The following is a 19,700-nucleotide window of genomic DNA, read 5'->3' as shown; positions in this document are numbered from 1 at the left end:
TCACCTGTCAATTCAGTTATGGTACCATACAGAGATTACCAGTTGTGATGTTGATTCTGATAAAACTGAACGATATCCTCTATGACATAGACTCAGACCATCAGCTGGTTTAGGTTGCCCATGGATAACTAAGGAAAAGTAATGTTTTTGTGTAACTTGAGCCAGATAATCACCAAAGGTAAGAATTTTCACTTCCTATTTCAGAATCCCAGTGATAGTCCTTCAGAAACAGAAAATGATATACAAAAGGAAAAAACAAACTAATGAATATCTTATCATAAAATGTAATGATTAGATTTATATAAGCAGAATAGTGGAAAGAGGGTAATTTTTTATCTGTGATCATTATATTGTAATTTCACATAGAGATATTAAACATGTAATAGGTATGCTTTGTCTTTTAACCCTATTAAATAAGGTGATATCACTAAAAAGTGCTTTATTTGAACATTTTATTCTATAGGAGAGTCCAGTGTTTGGTGCCAGTGGGCAGGAAGAGCTAGCTAAGAGACTTGCCGAACTTGAGATCAGCCGGGAGTTCCTCAGCACATTAGATGACCAAGACTGGTTTGATGAAGATTTTGGGTTGAGCTCTTCTCACAAGATCCAAAAGAATAAGGCAGAAGAAACAATTGTACCTCTAATGGCAGAACCTAAGCGAGCACCCCAGAAGCCATGTGAAACATTATTGGCAGTTCCCCACACGGCAGAAGAAGTAGAAAGCCTTGTTCATGATGCAGCAGAGGAGCTTTGGAAATGGAAAGAATTAGGCCAGGACTTTCACAGCCTTAGTATTCCTACAAAACTGCTGGGCTGTGCCAGCAGGGGTCTAGACATAGAAAGCACTAGTAAAAGAGTCTACAAACAGGTAACATCAAGAGGTCATTGTCCTTAAGTTTCTTGTCCATTTTCTGAAATTTGCATTCTCAGCCATTTTCTTACTGTTTTGTTTCTTGTTTGTTTGTTTGGTTTTTCTCTGTTAAGGCGGTTTTTGATTTAACAAAAGAGATCTTTGAGGAAATATTTGCTGAAGATCCAAACTTGAACCAGCCTGTCTGGATGAAGCCATGTAGAGTCAACTCTAGTTATTTCCGGCGTGTGAAAAATCCAAGTAACCTAAATGAAATCAAGGTAAGCTGCAAACTATCAACTATCTCCATTGATTGTCTATTTATACAGACCTGTAAATGACATAAAGCAGGCACTTTCCTATATGTCCCATAAGTATTTGTTGACAGGGTCCATGAGTAATAGAGGGTGGTGAAAGGAAGGTTGACTCCTGTAGCCTATAGGCACTGAACAGTCAGGTTCTGCATGCACATTGGTGCAGTCTGTTCTGCAGTGTCGTTACCTCAGCAAGCTTTTGTTGTTCTGTTTCATTTGAACTTTCAGTCCTTTGGCTTTGAGACTCCCAAATGCTGAGATAGAGCCTTGAGTCACTAGGCCCAACTACAGAGGTGTACTTTTCAGAGCAGCTTCTCAGAGTTATTGTGCACACAAATCCTCTGGGGTGCTTGTTAGGACCCTGAAATTCTGCTCTCAAGGGTTCAGTTGCCAATACTGTTGATTCCAGTGTTGGTTTTGAGTAGTGAGGGTTAAAAGGTGAGTTTTTCAAACTTAATCATAGAAGTCCTTTTTTAAAAGATTTTATGCTTTTGGACACCAATTTATTTTTAAGATGTGTATGTGTGGTCAGAGGTTGGTAAACTATGGGCCATGGGCCAAATCTAGCCGTTAGCTTTTACAAATCATGTTTTGTTGGACCATAGCCAGACTAATTTGCTTATTGCTTTTCCTGCTGTAACAGTAGCATTAGAGAGTTGTGACAAAGATCATACGGCCCACAAAGCCTAAACTACTTATGTCTGATCAGTCAGCCTCTGGCTTATTAAAGTTTGCACTTTTTCAAAATACACTTTTGCACCTTCTGTTCCACTCATCCACAGTTATAAGCCTGAGTGAGTGCATCATTTGTCTGTAGACAGGGAATAGTGGAGTCTGAGGCACACACTGGCAATTTGAGAACCTTGTCCGATGATTCTGATTCATAAATGTATCTTGCTTCTCCACTGAGATCATTGTTGATGGATGAAAACACCTTTAAAAGCAATAAAAGATAAATTAATAATGGAACAAATAAGCTGGATGGTGGTTAACACACACCTTTATCCCAGCACTTGGAAGGCAGAGACCTGTGAGTTTGAGGCCTGCCTGGTTTACAAAGCTACACAGAGAAACCCTGTCTCAAAAAACAAACAAACAAAAAAATAGAACAAATAAGCTAAAAGAAGACAAGACATAATTTATAGGCCATCATCAAATTGCCTGTAATGTCTAAACACTAAGCCTATACTAGATACTACATACTAATTTTAATGTTTTTTATTTTAAAAGGGATTTTTAAGGATGATTGATCAGATACTATTAGTAGTTACATTGCCATGCTACAGATGCACATAGTGGCATGTACCTACCTATAATCCCAGCATGTCGAGAAGGCTGAGGCAGGAGGATTATGATAAGTTTGATACCAGCCTGGCCTATAGAGTAATAGTCTATCTCAAAAAAACAAAAAACAAAATAAATCAAAGAACCCTACCATGACTCTTTTACTGAAGTGTTCTTAGTGTATTTTTATGTGATAATTTGAACTTTGGCATTTCAGATGGGAGCTTGGGCTTTTCTCAATACAGCACTGCTCCCAACTCTTGATGTGGGACTTCTCCAGTTCAAAGATAGTTTATGCTTTCCTGACTAGTTTTGCTGCTTTAAAGTTTGCTGATGCAGCACTGGGGATGACTCAACAGTTAAGCATGTGTACCGTTCTCCCAAAGGACACAAGTTTAGTTTCCTGTTCTTTCCTCACGTCTCTTACATGAACATGTTCATATACACATAGGTAAAGTGTCTTTCATTAGCTAATGGTGGTTCTTTTAAACATCAGCTCTAAAGTAATTTTTCTTTGAAGATGTATCATTGGCTTTACTTTTATATATTCTATAAAAATAAAAATTGTTAAGTGAATAAAATCTGAGTATTTGAGATGTTTTTTACCTCTATATTGCTAATTGGAACTAAGTGGAAAAATATTATATGGGTCTTCTACCAAAAGTATTGTTAATCTGTTTCTGGAGTTATAATCATAGATATCCTCAGATTTGTGTTTATGTTTTCAACAGCACTTCATAACAACTGAAGTACTCAAATTGTTTAGTCTTAAGAAGGAGCCAAACCACAAAACAGATTGGCAAAAAATGATGAAATTTGGAAGAAAGAAGAGAGACCGAGTAGATCACATCCTGGTCAGTGCCTACAACCAAATGTTTTATTTTGGTCATGTCATCTTAACTCAAAATGTAGATAGAGTTCAAAATGAAAGTGTGTGCGATTGATCTTAAATTGATGAGATTGAAACCCAATGCCTTCACCTGTTGCATTTCCACCCTCAGTTTTGGGAACGCCTTTCTTTTGCTCTGTTGGACAAATATTTAACTTAGCCAACAGAATTTGTGAAGAAGTTGAGAAGCCAAAACATGAATGAATCACAGTTGAAGGCAGTGAGATAGAAGGGAAGCAGTGTGGAGCCTAGAGCCAGGCTGCCTGCATTTAGCCCTGCCAAATCTCATTCCTCAGAGCTATGCACCTGATTGAATTATTAAGAGAATTAAATATGTATTTTCAGGTATGTGTTGCTTAGGTGGGGATACATTTTCAAAATATGTCCTTAAGTAAGTTATAATCCGAACATGACAGTATTCACAGGAACCGAGAGTATAGGTCAGCCATATGACATGGCCAGTAGACCCCTTTAGGAGATGAGGCAAATCATCAGATGGATGAAGCTGCTGCTGGACTAATATGGCATACTGTTTTTCAGTAAACTTTTATTTATAAGTGGGAGTACACCTAAAAATAACAATAAAAAGTATAGGCTAAGATATACATAAGCAGTAATAGTTACTTATTACCATTATTAAGTACAATGCATAATTGTAGGCACTGTATTTTGTTTTGTTTTTTTCAAGACAGGATCGCACTGTATTGCCCAGGCTGGCCTCTAACTCAATCATCCTGTTTCAGCCTTCCAAATGCTGGAATAACAGGCATGGCCTGTGTTAATTCACTTCTTATATGCTAGCAGCATTAGCTGGAGAGGGTTTATTTGGTTTCTCTAACATTAGAAAAGTGTTGATTAGGTCTAGGGATATAGCTCAGCTGGTAGAGTTCTCTCCTTGCATGCCTGAGGCCCTGAGTCTAATCCTCAAAACCAACAAAAATGGGGCGGGGGAGAGAGAAAATATTTAAAAAAGAAAAATATCTGTATCTGTTCTTCCCTAAAAATGAATGTGAAGTAGAAGCAAACCTTAGAAAACTCATGTTAGCTCATATTTACCTCTAAAGTGAATTTCATTTTATTCTGGACTTCTCTGTATTACATGCATTGACATATTAATAATGAAAAAACTATAATGATATAATTTATCATTGTATACACACACAGACAAACAAACATACACATACAACATCTATCCATCCATGTATCTTACCTATCTATTTATCTCTAAGGTCTCATTTACTCAATAAGTGAGAAAATACTTGTTTAATGTTTTATTCTTTCTCATATCTTATTTCAGTTGTTCTCAACCTATGAGTCTCAGAGAACCCTTTGTTGTCACATATGCACCAAGTATTTACATTATAATTCATAACAGTAGCAAAATTATAGTTATGAAGTACAACAAAACAATTATAGGTTGGGGGTTCACCACTACATGAACTGTATTAAAAGGTCCAGCATTAGGAAGGTTGAGAACCAGTGTCTTAATTGCTCTTTACAACCATTATCTGAGCTAAAAAGAACTAATTGTATACTGTTTTGCAAGTGAAGAAAGAAGTTTAGGTTGAAAGTTAAGTGACTACCTAGCAAATAAAAACCAAAGATTTAGCCAGCTATTTCTTCCTAGAGCTTTACCCTCAAGAAGACCTATATATCTAGATTTCTACTAAATTTTAAAATATGAGTCGCAGAATCAAAAATTTGAATCCTTTCATTTCTTAAGAGACATTTAGTCAAGGATTGCATTAAAGACTGATGCTGAAATAATTAAGCAAAACAGGCACAGACTCTGCTTCATCAGAGTCCAGTTTACATGGTTTGCACAAGTGTGGTATTCTAAATTGGGCAATCAAAACAGAATAGGATATGCTGTACAAGCATCAGTGAGAGGAAGTCCACATAATGAAGGTGGCTTCTAAGGAAGTGACACTGGGTTCTGATTCTAGATGACTGAGATGGCAGAGAGAAACCCCAAACTGGACTTGTATCAGTTTCACCTGAAATGTCAGTGTGTTTAGAGAACTGGAGATGGGTCACTCTGAGAGAAGCCAGAAGGGTAGTCTTCACTTGCAATACTTATAAAGCACTGCTAAAGATTTTTGATATTGTTCTTAAAGCAAGGACTTTTAGGAGGGAAAACTTCAAGATTATACTTATAATTTTAAAAAATCATAGAGGAATACTTGAGTATGGAGGAAGAGACCACTAATAGGTATTATAGTGAAAGATAATGTGTTAAGCATGATGTCTTAGACAAGTGTTTTAAGTGTGTGTGAAAGAACTCAGGAAGCAGGCAAGGTAGTAGTACCAATGCAGAGATATATGTTTACTGTGCAAGACTTTTTGCTAGTTAGACTTTGACATCAAAGTTATGAAGACATTGTCTTAATAGCAGAAGGAGAAGACAGTGATTTAGAGCCATCAGAAGTAGTCAATAAATTATCTAAGATGTGAATAATGATCTGAAGCTCTTAAGGAAGCATATCAAAACCTGGGGACAGAGGTTCACATCAGGTGCCACACCAAAATATTTAAGCAGAGACATGTTACCAGAAAGTTCTCAGATAGTAAATGTTTAATTTGAAAATAAGATTGTTTTAACCTGAGTAAGGATGGTATATATATCTGTGTTATAAGAATTGAAGAGATTTTCAGACATAGTGGTGCATATCTGTAATCCCAGCACTCAGGAGGGTCAAAGAGGAAGATTGAGAATTCAGGACTACACAGAGCTACGTAGTAAGATGCTGTCTCAAGGAAAACAGAATTCTTTACTTACTCTTCACATTATATTTTAAAGAGGCTATATGGCTCTGCTGGCCTGAAACTCTGTAGAACAGGCTGCCCTTGAACTCAAAGACATCCACCTGCCTCTACCTCCTGCATACAGGGATTAAAGATATGCACCATACATCTGTCAGAAAAAAAATAATTTAAGATACAATTAAGAAACAAATAAGAAAATGTATTATGTGAATGTCCTCTTTGCTTGTCATATTTTCACGTGTATAGTTTTTATATGAGTTTGTTATTAATGTATAGCAGAACGATTGTATTAATTTCTTGAACTAATTAGTGGCAAAAATGTTAAGTAAACTAGTCTCTCTTACTATTAGACAACCTAGGATTTACAAAAACTAATAGTTATAGGGAGATATAAACCACAAACCACTATTTTAGTACAGAAGAAAGACCCCAAAATAAGAATTTTTGAAAGCTAAAAATTTTATTACACTCATGCTTATTTTAGAAAATTTAGAAAGTTCTATTAATTAAATTACCACCTAAAAAAACTCAGTATTTCAATGTATGTAGATTTTAAGTTTTTGTAGAATTCCTTCTTAAATGGAGACTATAGTTCCTTTTTGTTTTATTTGATAAAATGTAGACTTTTTTTTGCCCCCCAGGTGTCTTTATTTTATATATACGTATGTATTTTTAACAGTGTAAATTAATTAATTTATCTATTTTTTGGTGCATTGAGCACAGGCTCCCTCCCCTTAGTTCTCACAAGGTGTGCTTCTCTGGACGAGGCAGGCTGGTTGGTTGAGTTGAGCCCAGGTGCCTTCTCTTTGGCTTCCTTTTTTTCTGATTGTTTTCCCTCACCCATTTTGGGAAGCCTTCTCAGCTCTGACAGTGAGTGCTCAATATGCTCACATTAATTCTCTTGCCAAGAATCTTGCCCTTAATTTGCTTGTTTACAACATGGCCAACAGCATGCTGGGTGATGTGTGGACTCTTCTAGTTTTGCCATAGTAACACGGCACAGGCATTCCTTTTTCAACAGTGCCCAGTCCCTTGATATCTGTATCACCCTTCTTGTTAACTAGCGCGGCTGTGCCAAAGGAACAACTCTGTTTTCTAAAAGGCCTAAAAGCAGGTGCTTCTCTTTCCCTTTATGTTTGTCATTTTGGGGAATACTGGAATTTGGCTGCCTTGGCCAAAGGGTATTTTATATTACTTTTGGCAATTCAATTTTTGTATGGAAGTAATCACTCATGGAAATATTGTAATTTATTTAACTAGTCCTCTGCTGTAATGAATTTTTTTTTTGCACATTTTTCAGGTAATTTCCTTACCACAAATTAGTAAAAGTGAGGCACTATGGGTTCCATATATGAACATGCATCAGTCACATGAAAGAGTGTCTTGCCTTGCCTGTATGTCTCTCCTTCTGAGTTCAGTTGCCCTAATATTAAGTGCAAACTTGAGGATTCCATTACTTTGGGTTTTCAGACTCTTGGTCTTTACCTAAACTCTTACTTTTTGTTGTTGCTACTGCTGCTGCTTAGATTCCGGGCCTGCATGAGCTGAGTTAGCACCCCAGCCCTCATCAGCTCTTGATCTTTCAAGGCAGCTGAGTGTAGAAATATGAACTGGTAGATCTTTGACCCAGGCAGTTTTGAAAATCCTACATCATTGTAAGCTAGCCTCTACTGTCTCACCTTTCTGGAAAAGTGGTCTTTTCTTGTCTCTAATTATGTGGGTATATTGTGAGAGTTCTGAGTTCTCTGTCTTCTACTCCTTGCTTGTTCAGTGTTTTTACTCAGTTCTGAAAATGTTAGGCTACCTTTTCCCCTTCTTGCAGTTCCATGGCATTTTTTCACCTTCTCTCTCTCCATGGCTCTAATTTCCTCTGGGAAGTACTTGTAGCATTTGCCTCTTTTTTTTTTTTTTTTCAATCCTTTAGATTATTGCTCCTTTGTTAATATTTTTTATCTGCATTATAGATTTTTTATATTTAATTCAATATATTTACATAGCTATATTAGAATTTTATCTTAGGGGTGTGTGTGTGCATGTGTAGACCAGATCTTAAGTGGTAACCCTGGCTGGCATTGATCTCTCGTCATTCCTCCTACCTCAGACTCTTGAGTCCTGGGATTATAGCTTTGAACCACTGTACCTGATCTTTTTGGATCTGATATTCTTGACAGCTAGTTTTTATTTGAGGCTGTCCTCCAACTTTAGCGTTCCTAGTGTTGGGATTATAGGTGTGTACCATTGTGTAGTTTGGATGAGAATAGCCCCCATAGGCTCATATTTGCATGATTGGTCCTCCATAGATGGACTGTTTTGGAGGGATTGGGATGTATGGCTTTGTTGGAGTAGGTGTGGCCTTGTTGGAGGAGCTGTCACTGGGCTTTGAGGTTTGGGAGGCCAAGCCAGGCCCAGTGTCTCTCTGTGCCTGTTGCTTGCTGATCAGGATGTGCTCCTTTCCACGATGACAATGGGCTGATCTCTGAAACTGGAAGCCAGCCCCCAGTTAAATGCTTTGCCTTAGTCATGGTGACAGCAATAGAACAGTAACTACAACACCATCACACCCAGTATGGATGTGTGGAAAGTGAGAGGACGACTCGAGTCCATTCATCCTGACTCTGAGGGTTCTGAAGAGCAAACTGAGGCTATTAGGCCTGTACTTAAGCACCTTGAACCACATACTACCCCCACATCCATCTCACCAGGTCCCCAGTTAATTCAGGAGTTCAACCTTTTTTAAAAATAAACTTTTCCCTTTCTTAAAATCATTTTAAAAAAATTTTTTTTTCTTCTGTGTGTTGTTACGTCTGTGGAAGGGTATCAGATCTCTGGGAACTGGAATTGTAGACAGTCAGCTGCCATGTGGCTGCTGGAAATTGAACTCTGGTTCCCTGGAAGAGCAGCCAGTGCGCCTAACTGCTCAATACCCCTTCAACCTTTTTTTTAAGTACAACGTTTGACTATTATAGCTCAAAAAGGGTGAGAGAAGATGGGGCTCTATTTCAACTTGTTAAATTTGAGATGCCTCATAGATACACAGATGGAGGTATTAAGTCAGGTTTTTTTGGCATCACTGAACCAAAAATGTGAAACTCAAGTTCCCTTTCACTGAGTTGCATCACCATTCCCATAGGTGAAGAGCCTAAAGGCCAAGCAATAGTCCAGGGCAGGGGATCAAGTTTGGGAATGGAACACACCTAGGACAAAAGTTTTTAACTTATGGGTTGTGAAAACCCCTTTGGAGGTTGACCAACCATTTCATAGGAGTCACATATCATATTTACATTATGATTCATAACAATAGCAAAATTAAAGTTTTGAAGTAGAAATGAAATAATTTTATGTTGGCGGCCACAGCATTAGGAAGGTTGAGAACCACTGCCCTGGATGGAGGTCAAAGCAATGGGGCCAAGACTATCATAGGTGAGTAGACAGGAACCATGCAGGGGTAGGTGAGGAAGAGCAGGCAGATGGGTAGAAGCTCTCCCTGGGGCAGTTTCAGGGAGAAGGTGGAATCTATGGTGTCACAAGTTTCTAATGGCCAAGTAAAACCACCTCAGTATAGTTTTGGTGGCATAGATGGAAAGGCTTGAAATACAAAAGTAAATACTCAAAAAGAAGAACTATGTTGCAAATAGAAAAGGAGGAGTCAGTGAATTAGAGCAACTGTTAATTTGAGAGAAATTCATTACTGGAATGCTAACAGGCAGGAATCATTGAGTATCTCAGAGTAAATGGGACATGAACTCTACACTGTGGGGTGGGGGGTTGACCTCTAAGTGAAACAAACGTTCAATGTTTGATCTGTGTTTACAATGGAAAATGAAATGGAGATAATTAATGTCATCTTATTGACCTCAAGGTGTACTTCTGACATGACCATTTGACCATGTGTGATGCAGAAATATGACCACATATAAATAAGACCATATGTTTGTCTTTCTGTGTCTCCTTATGTCACTTGTTCTTTGTCTATTCATCCATGTTGATTCCATATCTTGGCTGCCATGATCATGGAAATGCAGAAATCCCACTGACAACTTCAGTTTCTTTGGATGGAGAAGGATATAATGGTTTTTTTGGTTTTTTTTTTTTTTTTTTTTTTTTTTGAGGTACTTCTATAGTGTTTTAAATGGCTGTAGCATTTTACACTCCCACCAGCTCCAGCCTTTTCAGCAGCAGACATCTCACTGGATTGAGTGTTTACCCTCTACTGATGCATTTTCTTGTGATTCATTTGCATGTCATCAGATCCTTTGACCACTTTGTTTAGCCAAAGCTGGCATTGCATTATGATCCTGCTCTCTTAGCCCCAGCATACCTGGCCTTTGCCCATTTTTAAAGCTGGGTTTTTTTTCCCCCTGTGAATTATTTGGGCTTACTCCCCTACCAGACTGAGTCTGTGCAAATATTTTCTCCTTTCTGTGTGCTGTCTCCACTTTATTTTGTGTAACTTTTTAATTTGATTTGATCCTACTTTTTTTGGCTTTGTATCATAGCTCCCCCCCCAAAAAAAAATAATTCCACTCCACTATCATGTTTTCCCATTTCCTTCAGATCTTATGTTTAAGTCTTTAACCCATCCTTGTATATAGTATAAGGATCCAGTTTCATCTTACTGTATATGCATATCTAGTTTTCCTAGCACCATTTATTGAAGAGACTATCTTTTCCTTTTCTTGTTTTGTTGACCATTGTGTTATAGGAGCTTCAAACCTCCAGCTTGTATCTGGGTGGTGAATACACGCTAGTATTCAGATGCTCTCATCTACACATGTGAAGGTCAGAGGCTGACATCAGCTGTCTTCCTCTATTGCTACCCACCTTACAGAGTCTCATTGAATTGAACCCGGAGCTCACTGATTGATTTGACTATCCAGACAGATCCAGGACTCATCTCTCTTTACCTCCGAAACACTGTTATCCTGCTTTTACATAGGCACTAGTGATACAAACTCAGGTTTGTGTCACATTGAGCCATCTTTCCAGCACAACCCCCATTTTTTTCAAAGCTTAATGACAATTTATTAGAATTTAAAAAACTCCACCCACACCCCCAGGACAGGCAACCTGTAATTCTCACAGCTTCCCAGGGGAGGAATATGAAGGGGAAAAAAACTGCTGTTTGAGATAAGGCTGCAATGGAGGTTAGGCCAGCCCCATGACTGAGAAAGGCCCAACCAAACTTCATGATGGCTGGCAGAGACTGAACTAGAGGGAAGGAATTCTAAGAAGGAAAAGAATGATCCTAGGGTGAATTGCCTTCCTTGCAAGTCCTTGACCTCCCCAGCTGAGTGAACTTAAGGAAGGAGAGTTGAGGTGTGTCTCCACCTAGAGGTAGATTTCATTCTTTGCTATTACATTCCCCACTCTGAAGAGGCACCACTCACATCATTTAGGAGATGTGCTGAAACTAGGGAATAGATAATACAGTCCATTGCTACCGTGACCTAGAATTCTAGCCCCAAAGCTTTTCAACAGCGGGGGTTAAGGCTTGCACTAGAGTTTTAGTTTCCACCCCCCCCCCCCTGCGTGTAACTTACAATCAGGGGTGCATGTTTTGGTGGAGCTGAGAAACCAGCACCCCTTCTTGTCAATATCAGACCAGAGAACCAAGGCCATTTCTGGAACTCCTGCTCTCAGGGTACCTGCCCTGAGCTGCCTGTCCAGTGTTGCTCTCTGCTCCAAAGTAACCATAACTGCTGACTTCTACTGCTGGGTCACAGTCATTAGATATGGCAGCTGAGCACGTGTCTGGTAGGCCTGCCTAGGGGACCAAAAGTAGATTGGTAGTTCTATTAATATAACAGCCAGGAGTAGGGGGAAAAGGAAGTCAAGTTTTTGCCTGGCCTCTAAGGCTGAATGCAAAGAGATGGGCCCAGGATAAGCTTTCAGGCACTTATGAATTGGTAGAGTAGCTAGAATCACCCCCCCCCAATCCTATTACACGCCCTTAGTCTTGTGAAATCATTCCAGATTACCACATTTGTTGGTTCTTTCTCCATCTAAGTCATTTGAAAAACATGAACTGAGCTTGACATGGTAGGTCATTCCTGTCATCCCAATACTGGGAAAGCCGAAGCAGGAAGATTGCAATCTCAAAAAGCCCAAAACCATGAATTTGGCTCATACCAGACATTGACTTTACACTATGCTAATCACTAGAAAATTACAAAAAGTTCTTTGGAAGTTCACAGCCTAGTGGAAAAATATGTATGCATGGAGTACAGTTTATCAAGGAAGAGAGTAGAATGGAAGCACAAAGGGTCTTACAAGTCAACAAGTCAGAAGGTAGAAATTCCTTCTAGGAGAATGAACTGCCTTTAGTCACAATGCAACTTATCTGCCTGTGCAGGGAAACAGGTCAGTTGTGAGAGACCCTGGCCACATTCTCTTCACATTTCCTTGGCTGTCTGAGAGATCTTCATGCAGCTTCAAGCATATAAATAAGTATACCAATCAAACATTTACTGATAATAAATACATCAAAGATCTTAAATCATTTCTTTGGTGTGCAGATATAAATTTAACACTGATTAAAGATTAAAGCATGTTTGCATGCTAATGAGATAGATGTGCTCGCTTATTTTCCCATAAAGAATCAAATCTTGGCTGAATATATTACACTGCAAGACAAGTGTCTTCAACATTTTCCAGAGTTGATTGATACTTTGATTTCATAGCCATGTCACTTTGCATAAATCCATAGTGCAAAATGGCAGAAGTATATTTTGAACCATTTCAGAAATTGTTGGGAATTCTGTTGTAATTCCAAGCCAAAATTCATTTTTTTACATGAAACTCAAAGTCACAGTGCAGTCCAAAGAGTTACTAACTAGTTTGATACATTCTGAGGAGTTAACTGTAGGAAAACAATGAAGTTCTGTTTTCTGTAATTAATCATGTTTTCTTTAAGATCAGAAAACATTAACTCATAGCATACAGTAGTACTGAGCTATTTGGGACACCTTTTGATGTCACACAGTGCACATGTATGTTCTGAACCAAGGCTGCAGCGATGTAGCATGTGACTATTACCAGAAACACCTCTGATCCATTATGTATTTGATTTTTGATCATTGCACATTCAGAAATCTTACACGACTGCACATGTACATACTTGCACGCGCTTGAACATGCATGCATGTCTGATAGCAGTTTTAAGAAACTGTTCTACAACTACCAGTTTGTGTGGGGGGAGTTACTATTAAACTGCTTTTATTTCTAATTTAATGAATGCATTTATATACTGTATACAAAGGCACACATACATCTGTAGAGATATATGTATAATAGACTCTGAAAACTAGAGGGAAATAACAGATCTATAGTTCTCATTGACGTACCTAGGTGAACTTTGATCTGAGAATCAGACAAAAAGGAAATGTGTGGGTTCTAAGACAAATGATTCCTGATTTATGATACTGGGAACTGAACATGGGACTTTGTGGCATGGTAGGCATGTACTGTAACTACTGAGCCCTAGCCTGCTCCTTTGAGGGAGAAAGAAACTGTTACCATTGGTAACTTGTTCTAGGAACAGTAGTCATTGAAACCATGCACCCACACTACACCGAAGAGATGCTGAATGCTGTCATGAACTATTTCTGCTGCAAGTGTAAAAAGATTTCCATAGAATATCATCCCCTAAAATTTTGGTTTTGACAGAGAAATATTTGATTAACAGATTAAAGGTAAACTGAGAATGTGAAATCTCTTATGCAGACCTACTTGTTAGCTTTCCCAGAACAGGGTTGTTCCCAGCACCATACAGAATTAGGTTGGCCTTCATATCAGTTCCTTATATGTGGACAGGATTCTGTGGCATAGTAAAAAGAAGAAACTGAATTAAACTAGCTTACGGGTGGTCTTCTCTTCAATATGCTATGTTCGTTGTATTCACTGAGAGTGAGTTCCCTTAGAACCCTTTCCAGTGGTGCCATCTGTTCCACAGACTGTAAATTAAGGAACAGAGAGTTAGATATTCATAAGACTTGCAAGCCTTCCTCCAAAAAGACAGGTGTGAGCATGGCATATTCTCCTCTTCACCTCCATGCTGTGGCCTCTGCCATGTCTGTTACAGCTTCTACTCTGCCTTTCCTGATCACATACACAAAAACAAAACAAACAGACAAATCAGGAACCTTCACTTGGCTTTTTTTTTTTTTTTTTTTTTTTTTTTTTTGTTATTAGACTAGAACAACCCTGTAACTGTAGTTAATTTTGATGAGTTTGGAACTAGGTCAGGGCTCTTCCACCTGGCCCCTATCCCACTCACACTACGATTGTAAGGAGGTCACCATGTATGTTTCTGGAGTCTATAGTAATTTAAAATTATAGGCAGGCAGTTATTGAGGAATTATTTGATTTGAATACTCTAGAATCATATCTAGCGCTGGTTGGATGAGTAGAATTTTTCATTGCAACCCATACATCTAAACTTGATGGTTCTCTTTCCTGTAAGCTCCTATATGCATTCCCTTATGTTAACATAGACAGTGGACTTGAAATCCTTAGTATCTATAAAATGCTGGAATACTGTCATGTTGTATTGACATTATTTCTTTGAAACATATTATTGTGGATGGGACTGTAACATGGAGATGTAATTTCTAAGCTCTGTGACAGATTTGCTAATTTATTGCCTTCTAATGTCTAGGTCCAGGAGCTCCATGAGGAGGAGGCACAATGGGTTAACTATGATGAGGATGAGTTGTGTGTGAAGATGCAGCTGGCTGATGGCATCTTTGAGACCTTGATCAAAGATACCATTGATGTTCTCAATCAGATCAGTGAGAAACAGGGGAGAATGCTACTTGTGTGACGTCTTGCAAATAAATGGAACCCTGAGTGCTAACATGAGTCTGGCCTTTCTGCCTCCTGATATACACCCGTCTCCACCATAGCAAGAATGCTTCTGGACTTTGAACCTGTTCTTCTGGACCGCTGGTTTGGAGTTCATGGGACAATGTGGTGTATCTGGTATTACAGACTTTGCCTTTACAGACTGTCCATTGGATTCTGTGGTTCTTTCCCATGGACAGGGTTACACTCCTGATGCTGAGTAGCACCCCTACTAGGTCTCAGATGAGGGCTGAGAACACCAGACTTACCTCTAAGCTTAGACAAGGCTATCACTTCCCTGAGTCTCATCAGGAAAGAGAGGTAAAGAAGTTCATCTTTTAACTTTCAAAATATAATACTGGTCTATATAAAGAAATCATAAAATGGACATCATAGTCTCTCAACAGTATTAACCATACCACTTCTAAAATAGGCAAATTCAAGATTCTATGCCTACTCGCATTCTGGAGTTTATTTCTTCTTGAAGACCAGTTTCTTCCATTCTTGAAGTTGAGCAGCACCGAGTAGACATCAAAAATAAGTGGTAGCTTTGCTTTTTGGGCTCCACCTAAAAAACTATAATCCATTTGCATTTTGTTTAATTTTCTTGTCTGGGTGAAAAACAAATGTCCCACTGAAGATGAGGCTCCAGGACTGCTACGGGCTGGTTCTTCTGCCCTGTCCCTCCCTGCTCTTTCCTCACTTGCCCTAACCTCTGCCAGCTGCTCTCAGAATCGTAGATACTCAGGACCATCTCAGGCATCCAGGCAAAAGTGGAAAGAACTCATTTTGGCCTTCAAACTCCCCAGAAGTCAGATGCTGTTACTTGAATGATTTAGGAAACGAGTGTGTGCACCAAAGACAAGAAGATATTGTCTATAGTCTGCGTGCTTGTTTTGCTCTGTGGAACATTTTTTAATTTATTTTAAGATAAATTATTAAGTTGAAGATGTGTGTCCCTATTAAGAAGTGAAAGATTCTCCTAATAGTAAACCTCTGTCTTGAAGCTTCTACAGTTTTGTCTTCGCACAGGAAAGAAAGCTGCAGTTTTAATAAGTCTATACACACACTAAAGAATAAGTTCAGTTCATCAAAAAGACAACAGGCATTTACATCACCCATGACAGCAGGAGCGGGAGAGGACTAGAAAGACGCTGTCAATTCTACCCTGCCTCTCTTGTAGCACTGCATCTTACAATTATTACCTATACCTGAGAAAACCTGAGAAAAATCCCCAGACTCCAGCCCACAGAGCACACGGTGCTCCCCTGGGCCCTTAGCACTTGCCTTCTAGACTGGTTTCTCTTCATCAGTCCTGTCCTTCAAGTAATCCCGGAGAATGTGGATGATCTTAGGCATGAATGTAAATGCCTTAATCTTACAGTTCCGACTAGAGCAGCATGGTAAGACATCCACTAGGCTCACACTCAACAGATACCTTGGACATTACAGCTTCAAAACACATTAGAAAACCCAAAGACAGCGTAACCCTTAAGTGTGCACCTTTGTTCTTTTCTGCATCTTTCTTCTAAATTTGCCTTTGTGTCTCAAGTATTTCACTATGCACACTTCATTCCTCTTCAGTTTCATGGTGTCATTCATGAGATTTTCTGAAATCATCATTGAGATCTTTGCATTTTGCACAGTGACTGGTGTGCTAGCTCTTGACAATAGGAAAGCACTGAACTGGTATAATTGGGTCTCCAAATGCTCAGGTGGGTGTCTCATCAGCATCTCTTCTGTGCATTTGCTGTTGAGCTGTTGTCTTTAGCCATAATGAGCAACTTGACTAAGAGAAGGAAAGGTTTCTTGGGGTTATTTATTAGTAGTGTGGAAATTGTGTTTTCATGTGGCCAATGAAAGCAAAGATATTTCTCTTCAGTTTGTGTTCTTTGGAAGACAGGAAACATCTTGTGTACATCCCTTGACTGTTTGTAGGATCACATTGTCTTTATGATACTCAACTTTACAGCTGCTATACTTTTTTACAAATGAATATCAGATTATAATAGGAATATAGGTTGTTTTCCACATCTTCATTATTTGGACCTAAAGTTAATTTTTAATAAGAAAGTGTATCTTTGCTCTTTACATTAAAATGCCAGAAAAGGAAAAACATACTGACATAAGTTCATGGATTCAGTAACCTGAACACTGCCGGACCATGGCAGTGACCATCCTAACCTCCTCCAGCTGTCTTCACTATCCAAGAATCCTGTGTTCCAGGAAAGAGACAGGAGCAGACCAGTCTCATCCTTTGCTAGCAATCATAACTACAGTTTGGTAGCAAAAACAAACAAACAAAAAGAATCTGCACTTAACAGGTTTCTTACTATTGTAACTATTTGGATCTAACTGAGATGGGTTTATTGTTAGGATCAGGAATGATAAATGTGGATATCCAGCCACTTGTTCCATACTGGGATCTTTTTAATGAAGCCCTGCCTCATAACCAAGAACCTAATAGTCCCTCTTTCTAATCTTTGCTCCTTCTCCCAAGCCCTACCCTTTCCGTCTTCCTGCATAATTCCTCCAGAAGATCTTTGCATCAGCAGTAATACCGTTTAGAATAGCACTATCAGAACTAGTAGTAAACCACCTGTAGGCTTCAGATTTACTTCTGAGTCTAAAATAATTTGTGCTATCCAGGGCAGTTAACTCTGGGTTAAATAAGTACAGGGTATCGATTCCCTCTTCAGGTCTAAACAGGAATTTTTACTCTAGGGAAAAGTGGGAAGAGCTCAAAAGTAGTTAATAAGGAAGGTGAATTCCTTCTGTGACTACAGGTCTCTGAGAAATTATCTTTCAAAAGAGATTGCATTGCTCATAAGAGTGTTGTGGCCTATTGATAAAAACAATTTTGTTCACTTTCTTGTCTTGAAAAAAAGTGGCCTTAGCTTTTTGCAATACTTGAATAAAGTGTGTACTTGCAAAAGAATTTCTGTAGCACAGCATTAGAGACTCATAACTTTTCTGCAAGAAATTCAAACTTACATCTTCCTTTTACTACCTTAAGAATACTAGTGAATAAAACATTAATTCAAACAGCAAGTGATAGAAACTACAATGATGTTTAATGCAAATTGTAGGAACTTACATGTTTACAAATCATCTTAAAACTGGTTGTGCAGCAATTCAATAAAATCTTTGTATTATAAAAATGTGAAGAAAAATGTAAACTGGTGTAAAGGAGGTACTGTCATTTTAATTAACCTATGTTTAAAAGCTTTTCCTTCTGAACTTTGCAAAGCCTTTTTGGTTACACATTGCAAAGAATTCTCTAGGGGGCTTAGCCTCCTTGTGTGTACTGTACTGTGCAGACATGAAAAATAAACCCGTTTACTGTGTGTGTGTAAATAGCCTGGTCATCAGGCCATCTTCAGCCAATAGTCACACCCGTGCAGATCTGCATAGAAGACTAAGGGTGTGGTTTGTAAGTACTCTGTAAAATAACTGGGGTGAATTCCCATGTATACCTGTGTAAATAGATTTGTTAACTAAAATGTACTTTAAGATGAAATCTGTAAATAAATTGATTTATAAATTAATTTCATGTCAGGTGTCAGTTTGTCCATTCATGAGCCAATTTTAGAAAAGGAGTCCTCATGAAATTGAGTTCTTGTTTTGTTTCAGGACACTTGTTCTTTAGAGTAAAAGCTGTTGACCCTGCACCCAAGAGTCACCAGCACAGGAAGCTAAGCACCCTGACCACCCGTTAATTCCTCAGATAAGCACCAAGCACCACCTGTGTTCTTAGCATAGTGCTTAGTGCTGGGGAGACAGCCAAGGAGACAGGCATGGTCCCTGGCTTATGAAGCTTGAACTCTAGTGAATATCATCAAAAACTGCTTTTTGAAAACCAGTGCATGTCAAACACCGAGAGCTGCAAAAGAAGCATGCATGCTCAGGGAGGAATATGTTAAAATGGTGGGGTTGGGTCAGGAGAGAGCTCCCTGATAAATCTTACCTGGATTTTGTTTTTTGACATGGGATCTCCCTATGTAGTCCAAGCTGACTTCAAACTTTGAACATGTTCAACTCTCTTACTTCAGCTTCCTCTGTAGAATAAGCTAACAACATGACACCGTATTTGGCTTATATGTTTGTCTTGAATATGGATGGGCTTCCTTCATTTCTCCCAGATGACTTGAGTCTTGCTCAACCCTGAAAAATAACACATAAAGTCACACATAATTAAGTGGGCCACAAAAATGACTGGGTATTAAGGGTGTAATTTATTTCTGCAAATAAGAGCTTGGTGGAGAATGGAGCTGGATATGCAGAATCAAAGGACTCCAACAATGGAAGTATTGTGGCACTCAGAACAGCCTCCTTTCTGCATCAGGGAGAAGTACCCACCCCCCTTTTACCTGCATTCACCTTCCTCCTGATGGCAAAGTCTGCTATACTTTCAACCCAAACCTTGTAAAGAATCCTCAGAAAACCATGGTCTCAGAATGGCAACAGACTCTTAAGATACTGTTCAACTCCTTAAAAACAACCACACAAAAAAGTCTGAATATTTACTATGTACCAGATAATGTAGCTGATGCTTAGGAAATGCTTGTTGGGGGGATGGGAGGGAGACTGAATTGCTGTAATCTTGAATCAAAACATGAGATGAAAGGATGGCAATTAACATAGCAGAGCCAAAAAAGGCTGAGAGTTCACAGAAAGGAACTCCAAAGGAGATCAGAAATCACATGCTAGTAGCTCAGAACAGTGGACAAGATGAAGAGATTATGTCTGTTTCACA

At 38.8% G+C, this 19,700-nt stretch overlaps 1 protein-coding gene across 1 annotated transcript in view; it reads left to right on the top strand.

The window, feature by feature from the left end:
- The window catches only part of Cep350 (centrosomal protein 350), a 139,839-nt gene extending 121,347 nt beyond the window's left edge, over positions 1-18,492 (top strand). Inside the window, exons 35-38 of the mRNA XM_051186011.1 lie at positions 464-868; positions 985-1,131; positions 3,180-3,302; positions 14,760-18,492. Coding sequence (XP_051041968.1) covers positions 464-868; positions 985-1,131; positions 3,180-3,302; positions 14,760-14,924 — 840 coding nt within the window. The 3' untranslated portion in view covers positions 14,925-18,492. The remainder of the gene's footprint in view (positions 1-463; positions 869-984; positions 1,132-3,179; positions 3,303-14,759) is intronic.
- The last annotated feature ends 1,208 nt before the right edge of the window (positions 18,493-19,700 follow it).

Source organism: Phodopus roborovskii, unplaced genomic scaffold, assembly GCF_943737965.1.
Source record: "Phodopus roborovskii unplaced genomic scaffold, PHOROB, whole genome shotgun sequence".
NCBI classification, from domain to species: domain Eukaryota; kingdom Metazoa; phylum Chordata; class Mammalia; order Rodentia; family Cricetidae; genus Phodopus; species Phodopus roborovskii.
This window is presented reverse-complemented; position numbering and strand designations above follow the sequence as displayed.